The 20964-nt window shown below is 46.5% G+C and overlaps 1 protein-coding gene across 1 annotated transcript in view; it reads right to left on the reverse strand.

Moving 5' to 3' along the window:
- CACNA1C (calcium voltage-gated channel subunit alpha1 C) overlaps positions 1 to 20964 on the reverse strand; it is a 592062-nt gene that overhangs the window by 23093 nt on the left and 548005 nt on the right. The window contains exons 33-39 of the mRNA XM_054718756.1: positions 20698 to 20730; positions 17525 to 17653; positions 15609 to 15674; positions 14091 to 14182; positions 1926 to 2091; positions 1220 to 1347; positions 459 to 555 (exon numbers count right to left, since the gene is read on the reverse strand). Coding sequence (XP_054574731.1) covers positions 459 to 555; positions 1220 to 1347; positions 1926 to 2091; positions 14091 to 14182; positions 15609 to 15674; positions 17525 to 17653; positions 20698 to 20730 — 711 coding nt within the window. The remainder of the gene's footprint in view (positions 1 to 458; positions 556 to 1219; positions 1348 to 1925; positions 2092 to 14090; positions 14183 to 15608; positions 15675 to 17524; positions 17654 to 20697; positions 20731 to 20964) is intronic.

The following is a 20964-nucleotide window of genomic DNA, read 5'->3' on the forward strand; positions in this document are numbered from 1 at the left end:
AATCTGATGAGCACGATGGATTCTCTCCCTGGGACTATTTGTGAGTGTTTCAGTGACTTCGTATACAATTTTAGGGCTTCGTGGATCCCTGAAGCTGACACACGGACCTTCTATTGGCCCTGTGATCCCAGGAGAGCACCCTAATCCACCCGTCCTAGACGGAAGTCTGTGAGGTTGCCTCAGTGGCACAGCGGGCTCTGAACAAGGGCCTTTACTCAGGACTGGGCACAGGGCTCACCGGGACATGAGGCATTCACTTCGCTTTTCCTTTATCGAGGCTTTGAACTTATTGCTGGAAGGAACCTTAAAATATAACCTGGCTCAGGCTCATTTCTTTAGGCACAAAAAATACCATCTTCACTTCCTTAAAGTGTTGGCCTGACCAAGGTTACAAGACAAACAGGCATCTTTCTCTCATATTTTCTCTCTTTTTCCCATGAACCCAGGTTGTCTCTTACTTTGCAAGCCACACGGTGAGGGCACAGCTTCCCAAAACCCAGGGGGGGCTGAATCCGCCGGAGCAGGGTCACCACATCCAGGTGTTTGATACGACCCCTGGAAGAGGAAGAAGAGGAGGGAAAGGTCAGTCAGGAGCCATGGTCTCAGCCAGCAGGCCAGGACTCATGTTCCTGAGAGGCGGGGGCCCACCTACAGGAGGGACTCTCCATAGCTGGAGCCCTTTTGGTCAAACGCAGTGCAGAGCTGCAGAATTGCATTGTAAAACTCCAAAACCAATGTATACATGTTCAGATTTTCGTGAGCCATCAGTGGTGTATGTTCAAAATGGAAGGGTTTAGCAGTGCAATGAAATTCTCAACATGTACTTGCTGCTTCAGTCAACTAACCAACTGGCCAAAAGGTACGTATTGAGTGTCAACCAAACGTGATTGATTGACAAGGGTATCCTTGGACTTGAGGCAGGAAAGGAGTTGAGATGTACCTGGTCCTATTCATCCTAACTTGAGTATCTACCAGTTATTCCAAACACTAGGAACTTCTATCTTTCCCTTCAACTGCAAATTGCAGGTGTGTTCATGACTTAATCAAAGTGCCTGGCTTCCTACTGCTGGCCCTTGACCCTTGACCCTGGGGTCTGGCACAATTCAGTGTTTCTAGTGGGCCCACCCCACGCTAACCCATCTCGACCCTCTTCTATAGGTATGGTTGTGCAATCCTCCCTCTTGGCTTTGGGAATCAGAATTTCCGCCTGGGAACTTACTTGGCTTCAGGGTCATACTCTGCCCAGATTCTTTTAAATTCGTCCAAATGGTGGGGACCAAGGATTGACCAGTCCCTTGTCAGGTAGTCAAAGTTGTCCATGATGACAGCTACAAAGAGGTTGATAATCTGCAGAGAACAGAGAGAATGATGAGCTGCCTAAGAGGACCTTCTTACACACTTGCCACTTGAATCCACTTTGCCAGCACGGCAGAAGCTGACATTTCTAAAGACCAGCCATGTGTCACCGTGTACACCTGGGCCTCTTGGATATGATCATAACACAGCTCCCCTCAGAATTGTGTGCGCTGAACCCACACGTGGGCTGGACAGCTTCCCTCCTAGGCTGCTGGGCAGGGCTGCCAAGGAGAGAGGGCAACTTTATCTACCACCTTGTCCCCATTCTCTAATCAAAGGGTCAAAAATGTCTAAGTTGCTTCTTGGCCTCCACAGGCATCTCCTCTGTCCTCTGGGACAATGCCACCATGACAAGAGCCAAGAATGGACAAGAGAGTGCTGGCTGCGGTCACTCTGGCTCCAGCTTTCTGTCCTTGTCTCAGTGTGGTTGGACATTCCTACTAACTCAGTCTTTCCGCGGCAGCTCTTCTGCTGGGGTCGCCCTTGCCATGAGCTGCGGAGATGCAGGCTCAAGCTGCCCCAACCTGCTCACTCATTCCCTGTGGCTATTTAGTCCAACTTCAGCTTACCAGGAAGGCACAGAGCATGTAGAAGCTGATGAAGTAGAAGACGGCGAAGCTGCTGCCACAGGGCGCCTCCCCTTCCGTGCTGTTGTGGGGCTCAGACTCCGGGGCGCACTTCTTCCCTGGCATGCAGGCCAGCATGATGTCCTGCCATGCCTCCCCAGTGGCACACCTGGGGCAGAGAGGCGAGAGAGCCCAACACCCATGGATTCAAGCCCACATCTCTGGCTCCTTCCCCGGCTCCTTGCAACATAGTATTATCACTATAGTCACCAAGTGTCACATCAGATCCTCAGACCTTACTCACCTTAACATTGAAAGTTTGTACCCTTTTACCAACTTCTTCCTATTCCTCTCCTGGAAACCACTTTTGCATTCCCTGTTTCTATGAGTTTAGATTTTTCAATTCTATTAGTGAATTTAAAAAAATGTTGCTCATGTGATGGGTATAAAATATTTCACTGCTGTTTTAATTTGGTTTTAAAATGATTAATGTGTTGAGATTTTTATTTCATCTTCTGTCGACTTGCTTGTTCATATTCTTGTCTCATGGGCTATTTGTCTTATCTGTAGGGTTCTTTCTATATTTTTTCATATTAATCTTTTTTCAGTTATATGCATCACAAGACCTTCTTCCAGTCTGTGGCTTACTTGTCTTTAGCTTTATTTCTGGTATGTTTTGATGAATTTATGTTTTAAATTTCAATGTGGCCAAATTTATAATTTTTTTCTGATTTTTAATTTTTAATTTATAATAATTTTATAAAGTTTTCCTCTGTGTGTGTGTGTTTTTTTTTTTTTTTTGCACCTTGTTTAAAATATTCTTCTATATTCTGGGTCATAAAAAATTCTCTTCTGTTCTAAAAGTTGTAAAATTTTGTTTTTCATATAACCCATGAATCTGAAATATATTTTTGTGCTCCATCTGAGGTAGAAATATGCTTCTCTTTTTCTGTATAGATAACCAATTTTATTCATACAATTTATTGAATAGTCCATCTTCATCTACTGATGTGAAATATCTTTTCTGATGTAACTGCTTTTCCATACATGTGTGGGTCTCACACTAGCCATTTCGTTCTATTTCTAGTAGACCACATGGTCTTAACCACTATGAATTTACAGGTAAGTCCTGCTGTCTCAGAGAGTCACTCCAACTTGTTGTTCTTGAAAACTGTCTTGGCTATTCATTTTCCTTTTCTATTCCATGGACATGGTAGGATCAGCTTATCAACTTCCATGAATAATCCTGTTGGGCATTTTACTGAAATTGCATTAAAATATAGATTAAGTTGGGGAATTTGACATCTTCCTGATATTGTCTCCTAGCCATGAATATGACACATGTCACCATTTATTTAGGTCCTATTTCATGCTTTGTAATAACATTTTATAATTTCCCCAAAAACATCTTTGTTAGGCTATTTCTAGGTACCTTATTTAAAATAAACAAAGTATTCTATTATAAATGGTATATTTAAAAAGTTACATTTTCTGTTTGCAGTTAATGTAGAGGAAATAGAGTAAAACCTCAATATAGTCAATTAATTCAAGTGAGGCGGGGTGTCTGTTAAAGCCAAAAGTCTATTATATAATAAAGTAGGTTTTCCAAATGCGTATGTTAAAAAGTTGACAAATTAGTTTACCTGGTTTTATTTATGTAGACATATTTGAGTCATTAAAATTCAGTCTGTATGAAAAAGCTTCATTTCAAAGAAATGTTTTCTATATGTATTACTGCAATTTTAAGTATATACTGAGTAGGTCCAGTAAATGCATGCATTCACCAATCACTGAGAGAGGAAACGAATGCACATGGCTGGGTGGGGCTTAACACAGGTCTGGACATCTGTTGGCACCACTTAAAAGGGCTACAGAAAGTCATGGAACGCCCGTTGACCCAGTGATCCCACTTCTAGGAATATATCCTAAGAAATCAGATGCTTCTGTGTCTCTGAATCTATTTTTATTCATCAGTTTATGTTGTTCATTAGATTCCACATATGAGTGAGATCATGTGATACTTATCTCTCTCTGACTGGCTTATTTCGCTTAGTATAATACTCTCCAGATCCATCCATGCTGTTGCAAATGGTAAGAGTTCTTTCTTTTTTTCAGCTGCCTAGTATTCCATTGTATAAATGTATCACAGTTTTTTATCCACGCATCTGCTGATGGGCACTTAGTTTCCAAATCTTAGCTATTGTAAATTGCGCTGCTATGAACATAGGGGTGCATATATTTCTTATAGAAAAGCATCCACTTTATTTAGATTTTCAAATATATTGACATAAATTTGTAATAATATTCTCTTATTGGGATTGTCAGATTGAATTAATAAAAAAAATGTTCCTACTATGTGTTGTCTATAGGAGACCCTTTAGATTCAAAGATACAAGCAGGTTGAAAGTAAAAGAATGGGTAAAAAATCCCTCAAGTTAGAGGCAAATATGTTGGACTGGATTAAAATATAGGCTGCTTAGAAGAGATATATATCTAAAATGTAAGAATATAGCAAGGTTTATGTTCAACTGTGGAAAAAGTATACCATATAAACACTAAAAACAAATAAACGAAAAGCTGGTATAGATGTATTAATATCACACAAAGTAGAATTTATAATAATATTAGTAGTAGGCATACATATTTTATAAGGTTAAAAGGCTCACATTGCCTGGGTCAGTGTTTCTGAGTGGTTAAAGCGTCGGCCTGTGCACCAAAGGGTTGCGAGTTTGCTCTCCGCCCCTTGTTGGGGTGTGTGCTGGAGGCAACCAGTCAATGTGTCCCTCTCACATCGATGTTTCTCTCTCTCTTTCTCTCTCACTCCCTTATACTCTCTCTGAAGAGCCATGGAAGAAATATCCTCAGGTGAGGATTAACAACAAAAGGCTCAAATCACCAAAAAGATATACAAATTTCAAATTGTAAAACAAAAGTTGTTTCTTTGAAAACATTTAATAATAATGCTAATAAAACCCTGGCAATACTGATTAAATGCTGAAAGAGAAAGAGGGAGAATGAGAGCATATAACCAGGGATGAAAATAAGGACAACACCACTATAGACACTACAAGATAAAAGGGTATTATTTATGAATAACTGTACATCAATAACTTTGAAATTTTAAATGCAATAAAAAATTTTTAGAAAAATACAATTTATAAAAACTGACTCCAGAAGTAGAAGAAAATTTGAATGGGTCTTTGATTGTTAAAATCATTAAATCCATAATTGAAAACCTCCTCAAGAAGAAAATACCAGGCCCAGATCACCACATTGTTAAATTCTACAAAACACTTAAGGAAGAAATAAAAACAGTGTTAAAACTCATTACAAAACTACATTAATTAACACAATGTGATATAGGTGTAGGACTTACACCAACAAATCAATGCAAAAGGAAAAGACCCATGCCTATATAGACACTTGATATGTGGAAGGTTGGACTGCAGATAACTGAAGAAAGGATGGTATTTTCAAATGACTGGCCTTAGGTCAACCAGATATCCACATCCATATGGACAAAAATATTAAATTTGATCTTTATCTTATGCCATACGTAATAATCACTTCCAAGTGGATTGCAGATCCAAATGTAAATAAAAAACAAAAAAAACTTGTGGCACATAATAGAGAAAAATATCTTCATTAACTTGGGAGTATGAAATTTAAACAAGACACAAGATAAAAAGATTGATTAAACTGCTCTAATAAAATTACGAATTTCTGTTCATCAGCGACACCATTGAGAGGAAACAGGAAAGCCATACAGCGAGAAAAATATTTACAGCACATATAATGCACACAGGGCTCACCGTCAAACTACAATTAACTTTTGCTAAAAGAAAATGGAAAAAGAGACTACACAGGCACTTCATAAAACAAAAATTTATAAAAAGATGCTAAACCTCTTTAGGCATTAGAAAAATACAAATTGAAACTACAATGAGAAACAACTACAAACTCCTCAGATTAGCTAGCAAACTGAAAATAGCAGTTTTCACAAGAAAGCAAAGCAGGGAATGCTCATGTATTGCAACCACTTAGTAAACCACTTTGGACACCTATTTGGCAGTATTCACTAAATAATACATGTAACGCCCATGGCCCCCGAGTTCTACTCTTTCTAATAGAAATTAGTATACTAAGAGTATGAATAAGAATATGCATTAAATAAAAACACAAGCTAAGTGAACATCAACAGTAGGCTGAATTAATAAACTGAAGCACATCCAATCAGTAAGTTACATGCAATGACAATGAACTAACGACTGATACATTAAAAAACATGCTTGAGCGTGGCCAGTGTGGCTCAATGGTTGAGCATCGACCTATGAACCAGGAAGTCACGGTTCCATTCCAGATCAGGGCACATGTCTGGGTGTGGGATTGATCCCCATAGAGGGCATGCAGGAGGCAGTAAATCAATGATTCTCACTCAGTACTGGTGTTTCTATGTCTCTTTCCCTCTCCCTTCCTCTCTGAAATCAATAATAATAATATGTATTTAAAAATAATGTTTGAATCTCTCCAAAATTGTACTGAACAAAATAAGGCAACATAAAAAAATACATTGTCTCCTTTCATCTCTATAAGCAAAGAGTAGTGGCTACTTTTGGGGAGGAGGAAGGGAAAGATGATTAGGGGGAGATGTCTAAGGGGCTGGTAATGTTCTATTGCTTAACTTAGATGAAGGCTCCATAGATGTTTGCTTTGGAAAAATTCATTGAGAAGCATATTTCCTTTTTTTTAAAAAAAATATATTTTATTGATTTTTTACAGAGAGGAAGAGAGAGGGATAGAGAGTTAGAAACATCAATGGAGAGAAACATCGATCAGCTGCCTCCTGCACACCCCCCACTGGGGATATGCCCGCAACCAAGGTACATGCCCTTGACCGGAATCGAACCTGGGACCCTTGAGTCCGCAGACCGACGCTCTATCCACTGAGCCAAACCGGTTTCGGCGTATATTTCCTTTTTAAGCACTTTTCTGTATATGCTACACTGCACAATAGAAAATAATCAGAAAAAATAATGTTCTCTTATCATTCTAAAAATCACTTCCACATCTGTAATTATGTTGCTTTTTTATTCCTGATGTTGTTGTGTCTTTTTTAAAAATTGGATTTGAGGGAGCATTTGACCTTGCTCCCCAGCACATGTCATCAGCCTGGCTCAAATAAACCTATTAAAAATCTCTTAGACGTTTCTTATGTCAATATTTACTTGGCAAGATTCCAAAGAAGCCCACCCAGGACCACCCTGCAGACCTGGACTCAGTGTTAGGTACAAGAAAGGGCCCATTATGCCCCACCAGCTCCCTACTTTGCATTGGGTGAACTTGGGTGAGTCTCTCGCAAAACCCCAGGCCTCCTTGCTTTAAGTAGCAGGCCACGATTTTATCTGAGCTGTTCTTAGAAAATTCTTGAGGTAGATAAGGGTTGAGATAATCCAGGGAAAGGAAAAAAATGGGCTGCTGCTTTAATTGGATTGTTTACTGAGAGTGCACTAAATCGTTGGTGGTTAAATGAGAGACTGAACTCTGAAAGAGAAAGGACACTTGCTTCCCCAACCTGAATAGTCAATGGGGGGGATGATAGTAGTTCAGATCCCCGAACCCAGAGTGGCAGAGATGGGTGCTGGGAGTTGTCCAGTGCAATAATGCAGCCAATCCTGGAGAAGATGGCAGGACCATGGGGAGAAGCATAGGGCACCCTGGAATGGGTTCACCCCAAATGAGGAGCCCAAGAGAGGGGCCCAGGCCTTGGAAAGTGCCATGGCTCTAGCAGCATCCAGAAAGCCCTCAGAGGCCCTGGATCAGGTATTGTTAGGTGACTAACAATCTTTGTTGCCTGACGAGAAATTTCCTGTAAGGCATAATGCAGTCCTAGAGGGATATCCATGCACTGGCTCATCTGGATATCCCTCTAGGACTGTATTATCTGGAGATGTGCACATAAGCGCTGGTTTTCCCTAGAAGTTTGTTCAGATTCTACAGATCTCAAAATTAACATGGCAACAGGCCCCACAACAGTCAGCTTCCCATTCATAACTAAGATAGCCATCATGAGGATTCTTTGATACTTCTAAATTAATCATTTGCATGCACAATTAGAAAAAGCTGACTATAAAATTAGGCAGAATGCATGGAAAACATACATATTGGTCTCTTGAAGCTTCAAAAAGAGGATTCATGTAAATGGATCAACCTATGATATCATTTAGGTATCAACCTAGTTTTTTTTTAAAAAAAATATTGTGGAATTCTAGGCAAGCTTTGAGGGGGTTGCCAGAGACACACAGGGAGAAAGTCAGCTGTGTTGTTTAAGGTGAGGGCTGTCTTCCTGCATGGCTGACAGGCACTGCCTTTCCTGTGTTAAGCCCTCCCTCCATATGGCCAAATCTACATCTGCTGTAGCCCAATGGATTTACTAGCTCCACCCTGATGACTCCAAGACTCCACCCCACTGCAAAGTTCCACAGGCCCCAGGCTGGTGGCTACTGGCCTCAGTGTACCCTGAGACTTTTGCTGAGTGGCCTCAAAGTGGTGCCAACTTTGAATCTGTATTAACATGGTGAACACCACTCGCCCTGACCTGGTGACTCCCTGAGAACATGCCTTATGTAATTTGTGTACCACCAGTGGCTCTTTCAGTGGCTGAACCTAATGGGGCTAGCCAGAAGGTGACAGTGGGTCTCAGGGTGCCTTCAGCCTTTTGCTGACCTGCCCCAGACCTGGCACTAGTCCTTACTAGGGAAAATTCCTCTTCATGGGGCCAATCCCCACATAGTAGCTCATACACTCTGCTTGTGGCCAATCTGTACACTAAGCCACCCTGAGGGTCAACCCCACCCATTTACATGCTATTAAGGCTCAACCAGACAGGAGGGCACACATAACCCACACAAAGAACACTGTTGGAGCACCCGACTTAGGGGATTAAGAAGACTGTGCCACTAGGCCCCAAAGGAAACAATGACATAAGGCCAACATACCAACACTGGGACACATAGTAGACCTACCTTATACATAGAAACAAACACAGAGAGGCAGCTAAAATGGGGAGACAAAGAAATGTATCTCAAATGAAGGAACAGAAGATAGCCCCGGGGGAAAAAAAACTAAATAAAATGGAGGCAAGCAAACTACCAGATACAGAGTTCAAAATAGTGATTATAAGGATGCTAAAGAAAACTTAGTGAGAACTTCAACAGCATTAAAAAACACACACAGAAATCATGGAAAAGAACCAGTCAGAAATAAAGAATATAGTAACTGGAATGAAGAATACACTAGAAGTAGTCAACAGCAGATGAGGAATCAACGTGCTGTATGGAAGTCTCCCACTGTGTGTGTGTTCATTTTCTCTTTATGGTTCACTGAGAGGATCCAATCAGTGATTTGGAAGACCAGATAGCAAAAAACACCCAATAAGAGCAGCAAAAAGAAAAAAGAATAAAAAAATAAGAATAGTTTAAGGGACCTCTGGGACAACATCAAGTTAATCTGTATCATGGGGGTACTAGAGGGAAAAGAGAGACAGCAAGGGATTAAGAAACTCTTTGAAGATATAATGGCTAAAAACTCTTCTATCCTGTTGAAGAAAAAAGGCACACAAGTCCAGGTTGTGCAGAGAGTCCCAAACAAGATTAACACCAAAATGCCCATATTAAGATACATCATAATTAAAATAAGAAAAGTTAAAGACAAAGAGAGAATTTTAAAAGCATCAAGAGAAAAACAGTTACCTAGAAGAAAGCTCCCATAAAACTTTAAGTTGATTTCTTAATAGAAACTTTTCAAGCCAGAAGGGAACAGTATGAAATATTCAAAGTGATGAAAAACAAGGGCCTACAACCAAGACTACTCTACTCAGCAAAGCTATCATTTAAAATTGAAGGAGAAATAAAGATCTTCCCAGACAAGAAAAGCTAAAGATCTTACAATAGTCAAGATATGGAAGCAACCCAAGTGCCCATCAATAGATGATTAGATAAAGATGTGGTCCATATATATAATGGAATAATACTTGGCATAATTAAGAATGAAATCTTACCATTTTGACAGTATGGATGGACCTACTACTATAAGTAAAATAAGTCAGACAGAAAATGACAAATATCATATGATTTCACTTACATGCCAAATCCTATCTAATAATAGACAAATATGCAAATTGACCGCACATTCGCTACGCCCAAGCCACGCCCACCAACCAAGCCACGCCCACCAACCAATCAGGACAAATATGCAAATTACCCCAACAAAGATGGCACTAATTTGCATATCAAGAAAGCGTAGAAAGAAGCCAAGAGCTGCAGAAGGGAGCAAAGCTGCAGAGAAGCAAGCAAGCCGGGGAGGAGGAGAAGGGAGGAGCGGAGGCGGGGCCGGAGGAGAAGGAAGTTGAGCAGGCGGGGCCGGGGGAGAAGGGGCGGGTCTGGGGGAGAAGGGAGGAGCGGAGGTGGGGCCGGGGGAGAAGGAAGGAGAGCGGGCTGGTGGAGAAGGCGGGGCGGGGGAGAAGGGAGGAGCAGAGGCGGGGCCGGGAGAGAAGGGAAGAGCAGAGGTGGGGCCGGGGGAGAAGGGAAAAGCAGGCGGGTTGGCGGAGAAGGCGGGCCAGGGGAGAAGGAAGGAGAGCGGGCTGGCGGAGAAGTTAGAAAAGCAGGGGGGCTGGGGGAGAACGCGAACGCGGGGCGGGGGACAAGGGAGGAGAGCAGGCAGGGCTGGGTAGAGTGCAGCAGGAAACCCTATTGCAGGATTTTTCCTGCAATGGGAACGCTAGTCTAAAATAAACAAACAAACAAAATAGAAACAGACTCATAGATACAGACTGAGGGTTGCCAAATCGGAGGAATGTTGGGGGCTATGTCAAAAAGGTGAAGGTAGTAAGAAGTAAAAATTGGTAGTTACAAAATAGTCAAGGGGATGTAAAGTACAGCATAGGGAATGTAGTCAATAATCCTATATAATAAAAGCCTAATATGCTAAGTGTCCAGTCAACTGGTCGGCGTTCAACCAATCAAAGCGTAATATGCTAATACGCTAATGATATGCTAAGGTCACTCAACCGCTCGCTATGACACTCACTGACCACCAGGGGGCAGATGCCCTGACCGGTTGGTTAGCTTGCTGCTGGAGTCCGGCCAATAGGGACTGAGCGAGATGGGCTGGACATGCCCTGAAGCCCTCCCGTGGTTCCTCCCTGGCTGGCCAACCTCCCACGTCTATCCCCGGCCACGATCATGCACGGTGGGGTCCCTTGGCCTGGCCTGTGCCCTCTCGCAATCTAGGAACCCCTTGGGGGATGTCAGAGAGTGGGTTTCGGCCTGATCCCACAAGGGGAGCACCACTCAGCCAGAAGCCGGGCTCATGGCTGGTGAGTGCAGCGGTGGTGATGGGAGCCTCTCCTGCCTCCACGGCAGCACTAAGGATGTCCGACTGCTGGCTTAGGCCCACTCCCCCCGAGGGCTCCCGGACTGTGAGAGGGCACAGGCTGGGCTGAGGGACCCCTCTGAGTGCACAAACTTCGTGCACTGGGCCTCTAGAATTATAATAACTATGTATAGTGCCAGGTGAGTGCTTGAAATATTGGGAGGATCACTTTATAAATTATATAATTTGATTGTATAACCACTCTGCTGTACACCTAAAACTAACATGAAATAATATTGAATTAAGCTGTAATTGAAAAGTAAATAAAAAAGAAAGCAGGTAATCTTGTTAACAATCCTGTAATCCAATTCCTTCCCTGCTTTTCCCTACCTCTATGTAATCTTCTCTAAATTCCTTCTTTAGTTTAAAGTGAATAAAAGAAGCTGGAAAACTTGGGAGCATTAGAGATCCTGCTCCTTGGCATCTGTCATCAGTTTGGCTCAAATAAGCTCTTGAAAAATTCTCAAAAAATTTGGATTTGATGAAAGTTTGTCTATTTATTGCTTTTTTCAAAGATTCAGCTTTAAGGTTTATTAATATATTTTAAAGATGTTTTATTAATTTCTGCTTTTATTTTAATAAATGCATTCTCTCATCCTTTGGGGTAATATGGCTGTTCTTTTTCCATCTGTTAGTTGAATTATTATAAACTTAAAAAATTAATCTTGGCTCCAAATTTTCCTTTTGCATTGATTAGTACAGCTCATAAATTTAAGATATTATTCTCTCTCTCATTTCTAAGTAGTTTGTAGCTTCAGCTCTGAGTTATTTAGAACACAAGTGAATAGATTTTGGAGGGACTACTAATTTTATGGTTACTTTCTAATTTTTGCTGTATTGAATAAGAGAAATTTTAGAATTTATTGAAATTTTCTTTGTGACTTACATCTTGGCTAATTTTTGTGAATGTTTCTGGGTGCTTAAAAATATAGTTTTTTGTTTTGTTTTTGCTATTTATTGAGTACAGTACAGAGTTATCCGATTAAGTTTGTTAATTATGTTATTTAGATGTTCTGTTTGGTCTGTTAGTTTCTATGTGCTGTATGAAAGTCTCCCACTGTGTGTGTGTTCATTTTCTCTTTATGGTTCTATCAGTGTCTGATCGATATATTTCCAAATACATTGTTACATGCAAGTGGTTTTATGATTATCACATATTCTTGATGGATTATATCTTTTATCAATATTGAATATCCTTCTTTCACCTGGAATTTTATTTCTTCTGGTATTGCTATTATTACATCTACATTTTTGGTAAGCCTGGTCTGGTATTCTTTTTCTATTCCTTTATTTTTATTCTCTTTAGGTCATTTTATTTTACTCTACCGATCATAAATAGGCTAGAGCTAGACTTCTTAAAGCCAACATTAGAACATCTATCTTTTAATAAGAAATTTAATTTTTCATGATTATTAATTTTTGTTCTTATTCCAACCATCTTAATTTATGTTCTAGTTTATCCTCCCTCCCTCCCTCCCTCCCTCCCTCCTTTCCTCCCTTCCCTTCTTTGCATCTCTGTCCTGTTGCTGAGTTGCAATAGTTTATGTGTGTGCAACCATTTTTCCCTCTAGTGGTTTAGAATGTACATATTACATATCTTTTTTTCTTTGTAACTGAATCCTATCTGCTTTCTCCCACTTAGGAAATTCTCAATATTTCTGGTTCACTGATAGCGCCCTTTCAAGTTTGCTTTTCTTCTTCCTAGTACTGTTATGGTTTATTCTTTTAAAAATATATCTGTCATCAAGGACTTGAGGAGAGGAGGGGAGATAGACCCATGTTCTTGCTCTGTCATGTGTCTAGTTCCCCTATTTAAAAGTGGCATAGGCTTAAGTGCTGTTAAATTGCAGTCAACAGTGGCCCTTGTGTTCTCATAGCCACAGTCTGAGAGAGGTGGTGATGTCAGACTGATATTTAAGGGCTCTGTCATTTGATTTAAGACATTTAAGCTATAATGATACTTAGGCGTGGGTATGAAGAAAGGATGCTAGAATATGGTGAAGGCGGTCTATCTGATAGAATCCCTGGATCCTCTGGAAAGGAACGCCAGGGGATGGTAAGGGCAATGACTAGAAATCATCTGGCACAGGACAGGGTTAACAGTTCTCACCTCCCAGCCCTGGACTAGTTGGGGTCCCAGGAAAGTGGTGAGAACCAAGGGGGCTGACAGGGTGGCTAGGAGCCAGAGGAGGAGGAGAAGCAGGCTGCAAGCGGCAGGGACTCGCTCACTCACGGGCAGGCATGAGAACCCTGCCCTCCCAGATACACCCGAGGGTGGCTTTCCAAGAAGTAAAGGTGCGTGGCTGGCCTCGCCCAGGAGGAGCCAAGCACATGGACATACCCACCCGGCACAGCAATGGCACCAACACTGGCACCTGTATTTGTTTTATGAGGAAACTGAGGCTCAGAGAAGTTAGTTCTTACTCAGGGTCATAGAGCAAGGGTGTTGCAGGCTTGGCTTTGAGCCTGTTCAGCTCCCAAACCAGGGTGCTTTCAGTATTTGACTTTTGATCCCCTACTGTTTTCAGGTGGTTACCAGCAGCTGTGCCCTGTCCACGGGCTGCCTGACGGGAGGTTGTAAATAACAATGAAACGACTGCTTCCCTGTCTGTGGAGGGAGACCCAGCACGAGTTCTCTCCCTGCCCACTCTCCTGGAGAGAGTCCCCTCTCGTTCCACATCCAGACTATAGGGCTGCATCATGCTGCTGTTTCTGTGTGCACGGTCCTCAGAGACCCACCTGAAGAGGAGCAGCACAGCTTGGGGGAAGGTCTGAAAGTTGTTGTTCCGGTTGATCTCTGTCGTGTCATTCAAGGCAATTTTCCCAAACACCTAAAAGGGGAGGCGAAAGGGATTCGTGAAGCATGGACCAGGAGGACCCTAGTTCCCACCCATCACTCAAAGGTCCCAGAGCCAATCACTCAAAGGTCCCTTCAGGGTCAGAGCTGACTCTGGGACAGGCTGGCCTATAAACTGAGCAGAGTCCCCTCGTGCAACCTGGCTGGGCCTCAAGGGGGCAGGCACCTGCTTCCCTGTGCAGTCCCCACACTGGACAGGTAAGAAGAGTGCCCATGGGCCCTCAGGAGAGGCCCGGTGGCCCGGTGGGCGCTGAGGCTGAGAGCAGGCTCCCTGGTTTTCAGGGGGGAGGGAACTGCACATTCTTAAGAATATTTTCTCTTAAAAAACTTTATTGAGGAATAATTAACAAATATAATTGTATATATTTAAAGTGTACAATGTGGTAATGATTTGATGTACACAACACTCTGGGATCATTACCAATATCAAGACAATTACCATGCATCATCTCACACAGTTAACAGTTTTTTGGTGTAAGAACGCTTACGATCTGTCAGCAATTTCAAGGCTACAATACTGTATTACTATTAACTATCGTCACCATTAGATCCTCAGAACTTATTAATTTCTTTGCCATTTCAGCTCCATATGCCCAAGCACACTTCCAAATTCATTCTTGGACTCTGGAATGATATGGAACAAGCAATCTGGGGCTTCAACAAATTTAATGCATCCCTGAAATCAGAGGCCTCCTCACGCCATCCCCCAAACTTTTAAAGCGATTCTTATCTTAGAAACTGCCACCCTTGATCAATGGCAAGATAGCTCTTTTCATCTCAAAGGTTTTGGCCTATGAACCTCAGGGTCTTTCTGCAATAAGCAAGCAGGAGAATCGTGCTCAAGGGGCTGCTGAGGAAAAGCTCCTGGCCAGGGTGCAGTGTGGGCTGGGTGTTCTTCTGGAACCCTGAGGCGTGGCTGGAGAACTCGGGTTTGGGGCAGGAGAAAGTGCAGTGGCACCTGTGGGGGGCCTGGAAACTGCTGTGTGTTTGATGGGGAGAGCCTGCCTCTCTCCCTCCCTCTCTCCTGAGTGACACTGGTTGGGGATAGTTCTCAGGCCCATCAGACCTGGACAAAGGGTGGGATGGTGTCTGACACCTTCCCGTGGTTTCCTGAGAAGGGCCCATATCTCTTGAGCCCACTGCATAATTTGGAAGTGTTTTTCTGAGAGCAGAACCCAGGCCTGGGAAAATGGGGAGAGAAACTCTCTGAACTGTTTATTCCACTCTTGGCCATTCACCCTGCTACCTATAGGATACCATTTGGGGGGAAGTTCCAATTCCTGTGACATTTTGGGCCTCAGAAGGTGAGAGAGGAGGGAGCGGGGTGGGCAGGAGCAGGGGGGAGGTGAGAAGGCAGAGGGCGTCAGGAAGTGTGGGCTGGGAAACCAGGGAGCCCCTACCTGCATCCCGATCACGGCATAGATGAAGAACAGCATCACGATCAGAAGGGCCACGTAGGGCAGGGCCTGGGAGGAAGCAAAAGACTCCGTGAGGCGGTGAAGACGGCTGGCTGGCTGGACCCCTTCCCAGGGCACTGCACCTGCCATCAGCAGCTGCCTGGCTTGGGGGGCATTTCCAAGAGCCCCATAGTTCTGGGCACCTGGGAGAAGGCCTGAGTGATGGCACTGGCCCTTCATTTTACTTGGTTTTAATCACCTGAGAAGCAGTACAGTATTGAGAAAAGCAGGTTGCCGAGTAAAGAAAACAGTGTTATATTACTTAGTAAAAACAATAAAAAATGAGCAAAATGTCCTCTGAGTGGACATATATCTTGGTTCAGCAAGAAGAGAGTCTCGGAGGACACACACCAAGGCTCCCTGGGAGGCGCAGGTAGAGGCAGCTCACGCCCTTTCTTTGTATAACTTTGTTGTTCCACTCGTTGTAATGAAAACATTTACTAAGGACAACTTAACTAAAAGAAATAGGATGGGCCCCAATCCTATTTCGGCCACTTTCCAGCTATGAGAACTTGGGCTTATTACTTAACCTCTCTGAACTCAGTTTCCTCATCTGAAAAACGAGAAGAGCAACGATGACTTCGCAGGCCTTTTGTAGAGTTTAAGTGATGTAAGGCTTACAAAATGCCTCGTGCATTGCCTTGCACTTGGGTTCCACACATTTTATTCACTCAAGGTATTATCTGCCCAGATAACTGATTTTCCAGAGCCCTTGCCACTTTTGGGGAGGCCCCTGGGGAAATGCCCAGCCAGGTGCCCGCACACCACTAGATGGCACTGCGAGACCATGTGGACGCTGTGTGTCATCAGCGCTCCAGCTTCACAGTCCAGTGCCACTCCTCACAGGCCCGGTGCCTCTTCCCAGCCCAGGAACATTGGAGGCCTACATGGTCACCCACGGCTGTGGGTCTCCAAAGGTGCCCCCTGAACAGCGTCAGCCCAGTCTGCTCCCAGAAGAATGCCCAGCTTCCCAGGGACTAAGAGTGGCTCAGGGTGGGTGGGGGGGGGGCAGGGAGGGCCCTGCTCCTCCGGAGGCGGGCAGTCAGCCTGGGCGGTCTATGAGTGCAGCCAGCCTGGAGCCCTCCCTGTGGCCCGTCTTGGGCGGGGATGCTGACGCAGGGCAGGAGGCTCTCTGTGGAGGTGTGTATGCCTTTGGGGTGGGGTTCCAAAGCAAGCCGGTGCCTGATGGCAGCGCCCCACCTGCCAGGGATTCAGTGACCTGACAGGGCTTTGCTTAAGCTAATATAAGCCTCTCAGAGATGGCCAGAGGCAATCGTTATTCTGCTTTTACAGATGGAAAATGATGGCTGAGCCAAGAGAATGGATTCTATGTTGGGCAACCCTGTGCTCATTTGAGGGGCCATCTCTCCTCGAGAGCAGTGACACCGGGGTCCTGGAGAGTTTGGCCAAGTCCCTAAGTAAGTAGGAACAGCAGTCACTGCTGCAATGACAGAACTGGGAGGGTCTTGGGGGCCATGGCTTTCAAATTTGTTCCACCGCCAAGTCCCTTTGTCTAATCAATTCTTGCAGAAAAATACCTAAGTGAGAGAAGAAAGCAGAGCCATTCAGCCCCCCCTCAGCTTCCAGCCTTCCCCACCTGACTTTAGGGAAATCTGGGGACCCAGAGCCTGCTTTTGAGAACCACAACCCGAGTCCAAAGGACTCATTTCAGACACGAGCAGCAGTGAGCAGCGGAGCGAGCCCCGTCTTGACCCCTGGATGCTGCTTGTTCCTCGACTGTCTCCTCCCGCTCAGGGAGCCCGTGGAAGCTGGGGTGGGGGAGCCCCGCGCAGCCCTGCAGCCCGGAAGAAGCGGGGGGGCTACCTGGAAGGAGGTGGCTACCCGGCGGAGGTGGCTACCTGGAAGGACTTGATGAAGGTCCACAGCAGCGTCCGGATGCCCTCCCCACGGCTCAGCAGCTTGACCAGGCGCATGACCCGGAAGAGGCGGAAGAAGGTGATGGAGATGCGGGAGTTCTCCTCTGCATTCTGGAATCCATTGGCAACAGGGGGTGGTAGTTAACACAGCAACACAGAGGGGTGGGGCAAGAGCGGGGTGGGCCCTGCTCCAGCAACACGGCCCTGGGCTGGGCTGGCCCAGCGCAGGGCGGGGTTGGCTGCACTAGTTCTCTCCCTGGCCACGGCGGGAAGGCAGCGCCCACCTTTTCCAGGTGGACAGCCCAACCCCGAGGTCTCTGCAGAGCCAAGCTGTGCCCAGGCCCTGCGCCCACGTCCTTTTTCCAGTCCTTGAGCGCCTGGGTGGGGCGACAGGAGAGTCCCTGAGGAACGTCCATGTGCCCTGTAATCTATGCGGGGAGCCAGCCACGGGGCGCCCGGCCTCGGCCACGTGCTGAGAAAGCAGCGGCCTCCCTCCCGCCTGGCGTGGCTGCGGGGCCTGCATCCTGAGTGGATGGGTTTGCAAGGCGGCCGGTGGGCGTGGGCCCTCCCAGCGCGGGGACGACTGCACTGGGGCCGGTGGGCTGGCAGTGGGCTGCCCCCTGAAAGAGCTTGCTCACGGCTCCTCAGGACTCCAGCACTTCTGTTGTGTCAACTCCCACTGCTCACAGCCCCTGTCCCACAGGCTTTGGTGCTGCTTAGTGCTGGGCGAGTGTGTAGTTTACAGCCCTTGCCTTTTCTGGGACTCTCAATCTGCTCCCCCCCCCCCCCCCCATCTCCTCCTCTCTGCTCTGGGCCTCTAGGAGGCACCCCCGCTCCAGGGGAGGTGGGGAAGGCAGTTGGAATGAGAGGACCGAGGGGTCCTGCTCAGGGCAGATCATCTCCTCAGGCGTCCTGGAGGGTGAGGGCGAGGGCAAAGGGCAGAAGAGTGGAGCAGGCACAGCCGCTGACGTGGGAATAGGGCGCGGCCTTGCTGGGGCCGCTGGCCGAGGGCTCACTCAGCATCTTGGACCTGGAGGGTCCCAGGGCTTGGGCACAGGCCCGGGCAGGGCTCAGGGGGGCAGGAAAGACTTCCCTGTCACCGTCTGCCTCCAGACCCAAGGTGAACATGGACCGACCCCCTGGCCCCACCTCCTGCCACACGGGCCAAAGAGCTGGGGGTGGTGACCAGGCAGCCACTTGCCCGCTCCCAGAGCCAGTGCAGCTCACCCAGCCCTGTGGGCACCGGGAGAGAATGGACCCCGGGGCTTCCTGTTACTGTTCCCATCGCTGCCGCCCTCTGGGTCCTCGCTGGGACCCCGTGTTGCCTCCCGGCTTCTCCGTCCACACCTCTGGCTTGGTGCTTAATCATTTTCAGGTGGGAGCCTCTCTGGCCCTCTCCATCCCCACATCCCACCAGCATGGTCGCCCTGCGCCCCCAGCCCTGCGGCCTATCCCGCTCACTGTCACTGACGTGGCTGTTGGCTCCAGGGGCCAGAGTGGGAGGCCCCCGGGGAGGCGGAGAACCCCAAGGCAGCCTTTGCTGCTTCTGGGAGGGCTGCAGAGAAACCAGCAGGAAGTCCCTCTGGTGTTTGGACTCTCCAGACAGGGCAAGAGTCACAGCATTTCTTCTACATCCAAGCCAGAGCCCTCCCAGTCCTCCTGGGCGCTTGCTCCCCGCAGGCAGGGCCGGCTGTGGGGCGGGGAGCCCGCTCCTGCCACAGGAGCTGGCGGAGGAAGGACAGGCAGCGTCCTCACTTGCCCCACGCTCTGCCCTGCGTGGATTCTGAAGTCTTTGATGCCCTTAGTCTCTGCATTTCTACCACCTGTGTATCTACTTGGAATTCTATTTTCTTTCCTTAAAAGAAGCTCGTGTGCCCCAGAGGAGTATGCAGCAGAGGCTCGGGGTTTATAACAGCTGTCTGTCAGTTCCACCAGGTCGGGGCAGGCGGACAGAAGAAAGAACACGCTTAAGCGGGGAACCTCAGCTGTGAGTGTCAGAGCCTGAGAAGTTGTGCCGCAGGGCATCGGGGTCTGACGAGTGAAAAAATAAAACCCACGCCTGCAGGGTGGGGTCCAGCCTGGGACCAGGAGCCTCCGGCTGCTGTGGCTTCCTAACGCTCTAGAGGGGACTAAACATCCACGTGGACATGGCAACTTCTTCTAACACATCGAAGGACCATGCAGGGAAGAAGCAGAGCCAGTGGCCGTCCCTGCCAAGTGGGGAGCAGGCCCAGGTGCAGCCCTGCCCTCGGCAGCCTCCACTCGGCCTGGGCGGTGTGTCAGGAAACACCATCAGCCCACCCAGCCTTGTCTCGTCTGCTGACTCTCGGGGTTCAGGGAATCACCCCACCACTAAATGTGTGACGATAGCTTTTTGGAGAAGGCTGTTCCAAGGAGACCTCAAAGTCACACCAAGTGGCATCTCTATCACTTGAGCCAAAGTGAACCGGAGTGGTCCGATCGAACAGTGGAGCTTTTCTGCTTGCAGCGTGCTGCGGAAGGGTGGGTGGGTGTAGCCCAATTTCAATGAGCTCAGGGATTTAGAAAATTCCACAGGTAACACTGTTGAAGTGACTGGAAATTCAGCCGCACTCTCAGTAACAAGTCCCAGCTCAAACCTTCTACTGTGGCCTTAAACTCAGCCCAAAGGAGCTCAGTCCTCACAGAACCTCGATTAAGGAAGAAAGTAACCACCTGCCTTCCCACTTCCTGCTGGATCATCTCCCTCTTCCCTCTTTCCCAGGAAGCCTTACCATGGAGACCTTCAAGCGTTTGCCCACCCCATTACTGCTGAGAACCCTGGGCAAACGCTTCAAGGTGCAACCTTCCCACGTCAGGTTAGGGCTAGAGGCTTAGCTAGTGGGTCTCAGGGTGTTTAACAGGAAATTGCCCTTGGGTCCAGTTCTCTCCCAGTGGCTCGTTAGACAGTCAAGATCACAGTGAATTATCACCCAAAGGGAAGTTCAAGGGGGCGGGGGGGGGGACACAGACAGCACGTCACAGCTCCACGAGACCAGGCAGGCAAGGTGCAAGACGGACACGGTGGCCACATGCAGCAAGACTGGGCTCTGGGAGACTCGGGGTCCAGTGGTAAGAGTGGGGGGTGTTAGAGGAGTCACAGAAGCTCAGAGCGTGGTCTGGAGGGTTGGTCTTACCATAAAGGGAGAGCATTGGGTATGTTCAGCTGGCTTTAAAGAAAGGCAGATAGAGATAAGCTGTAATGAGTCTCCAACGAAGCGATCGGTGTTCTAAGTCTTGGCTAACACAGGAGCAACACGGTGGCAGGAGAGGGCGAAAGGAAACAAGTGACAGAAATACCAACCACAGGCCTGGCGGGTTCTGCACCGTGAGTGTGGGCTGTGCATAGCTGGGTCTCACGTCTCCCAAGGACCCATCTCGGCCACATATGAAATAGCTCACAC

This window comes from Eptesicus fuscus, chromosome 7 (assembly GCF_027574615.1).
Source record: "Eptesicus fuscus isolate TK198812 chromosome 7, DD_ASM_mEF_20220401, whole genome shotgun sequence".
Classification (NCBI taxonomy): domain Eukaryota; kingdom Metazoa; phylum Chordata; class Mammalia; order Chiroptera; family Vespertilionidae; genus Eptesicus; species Eptesicus fuscus.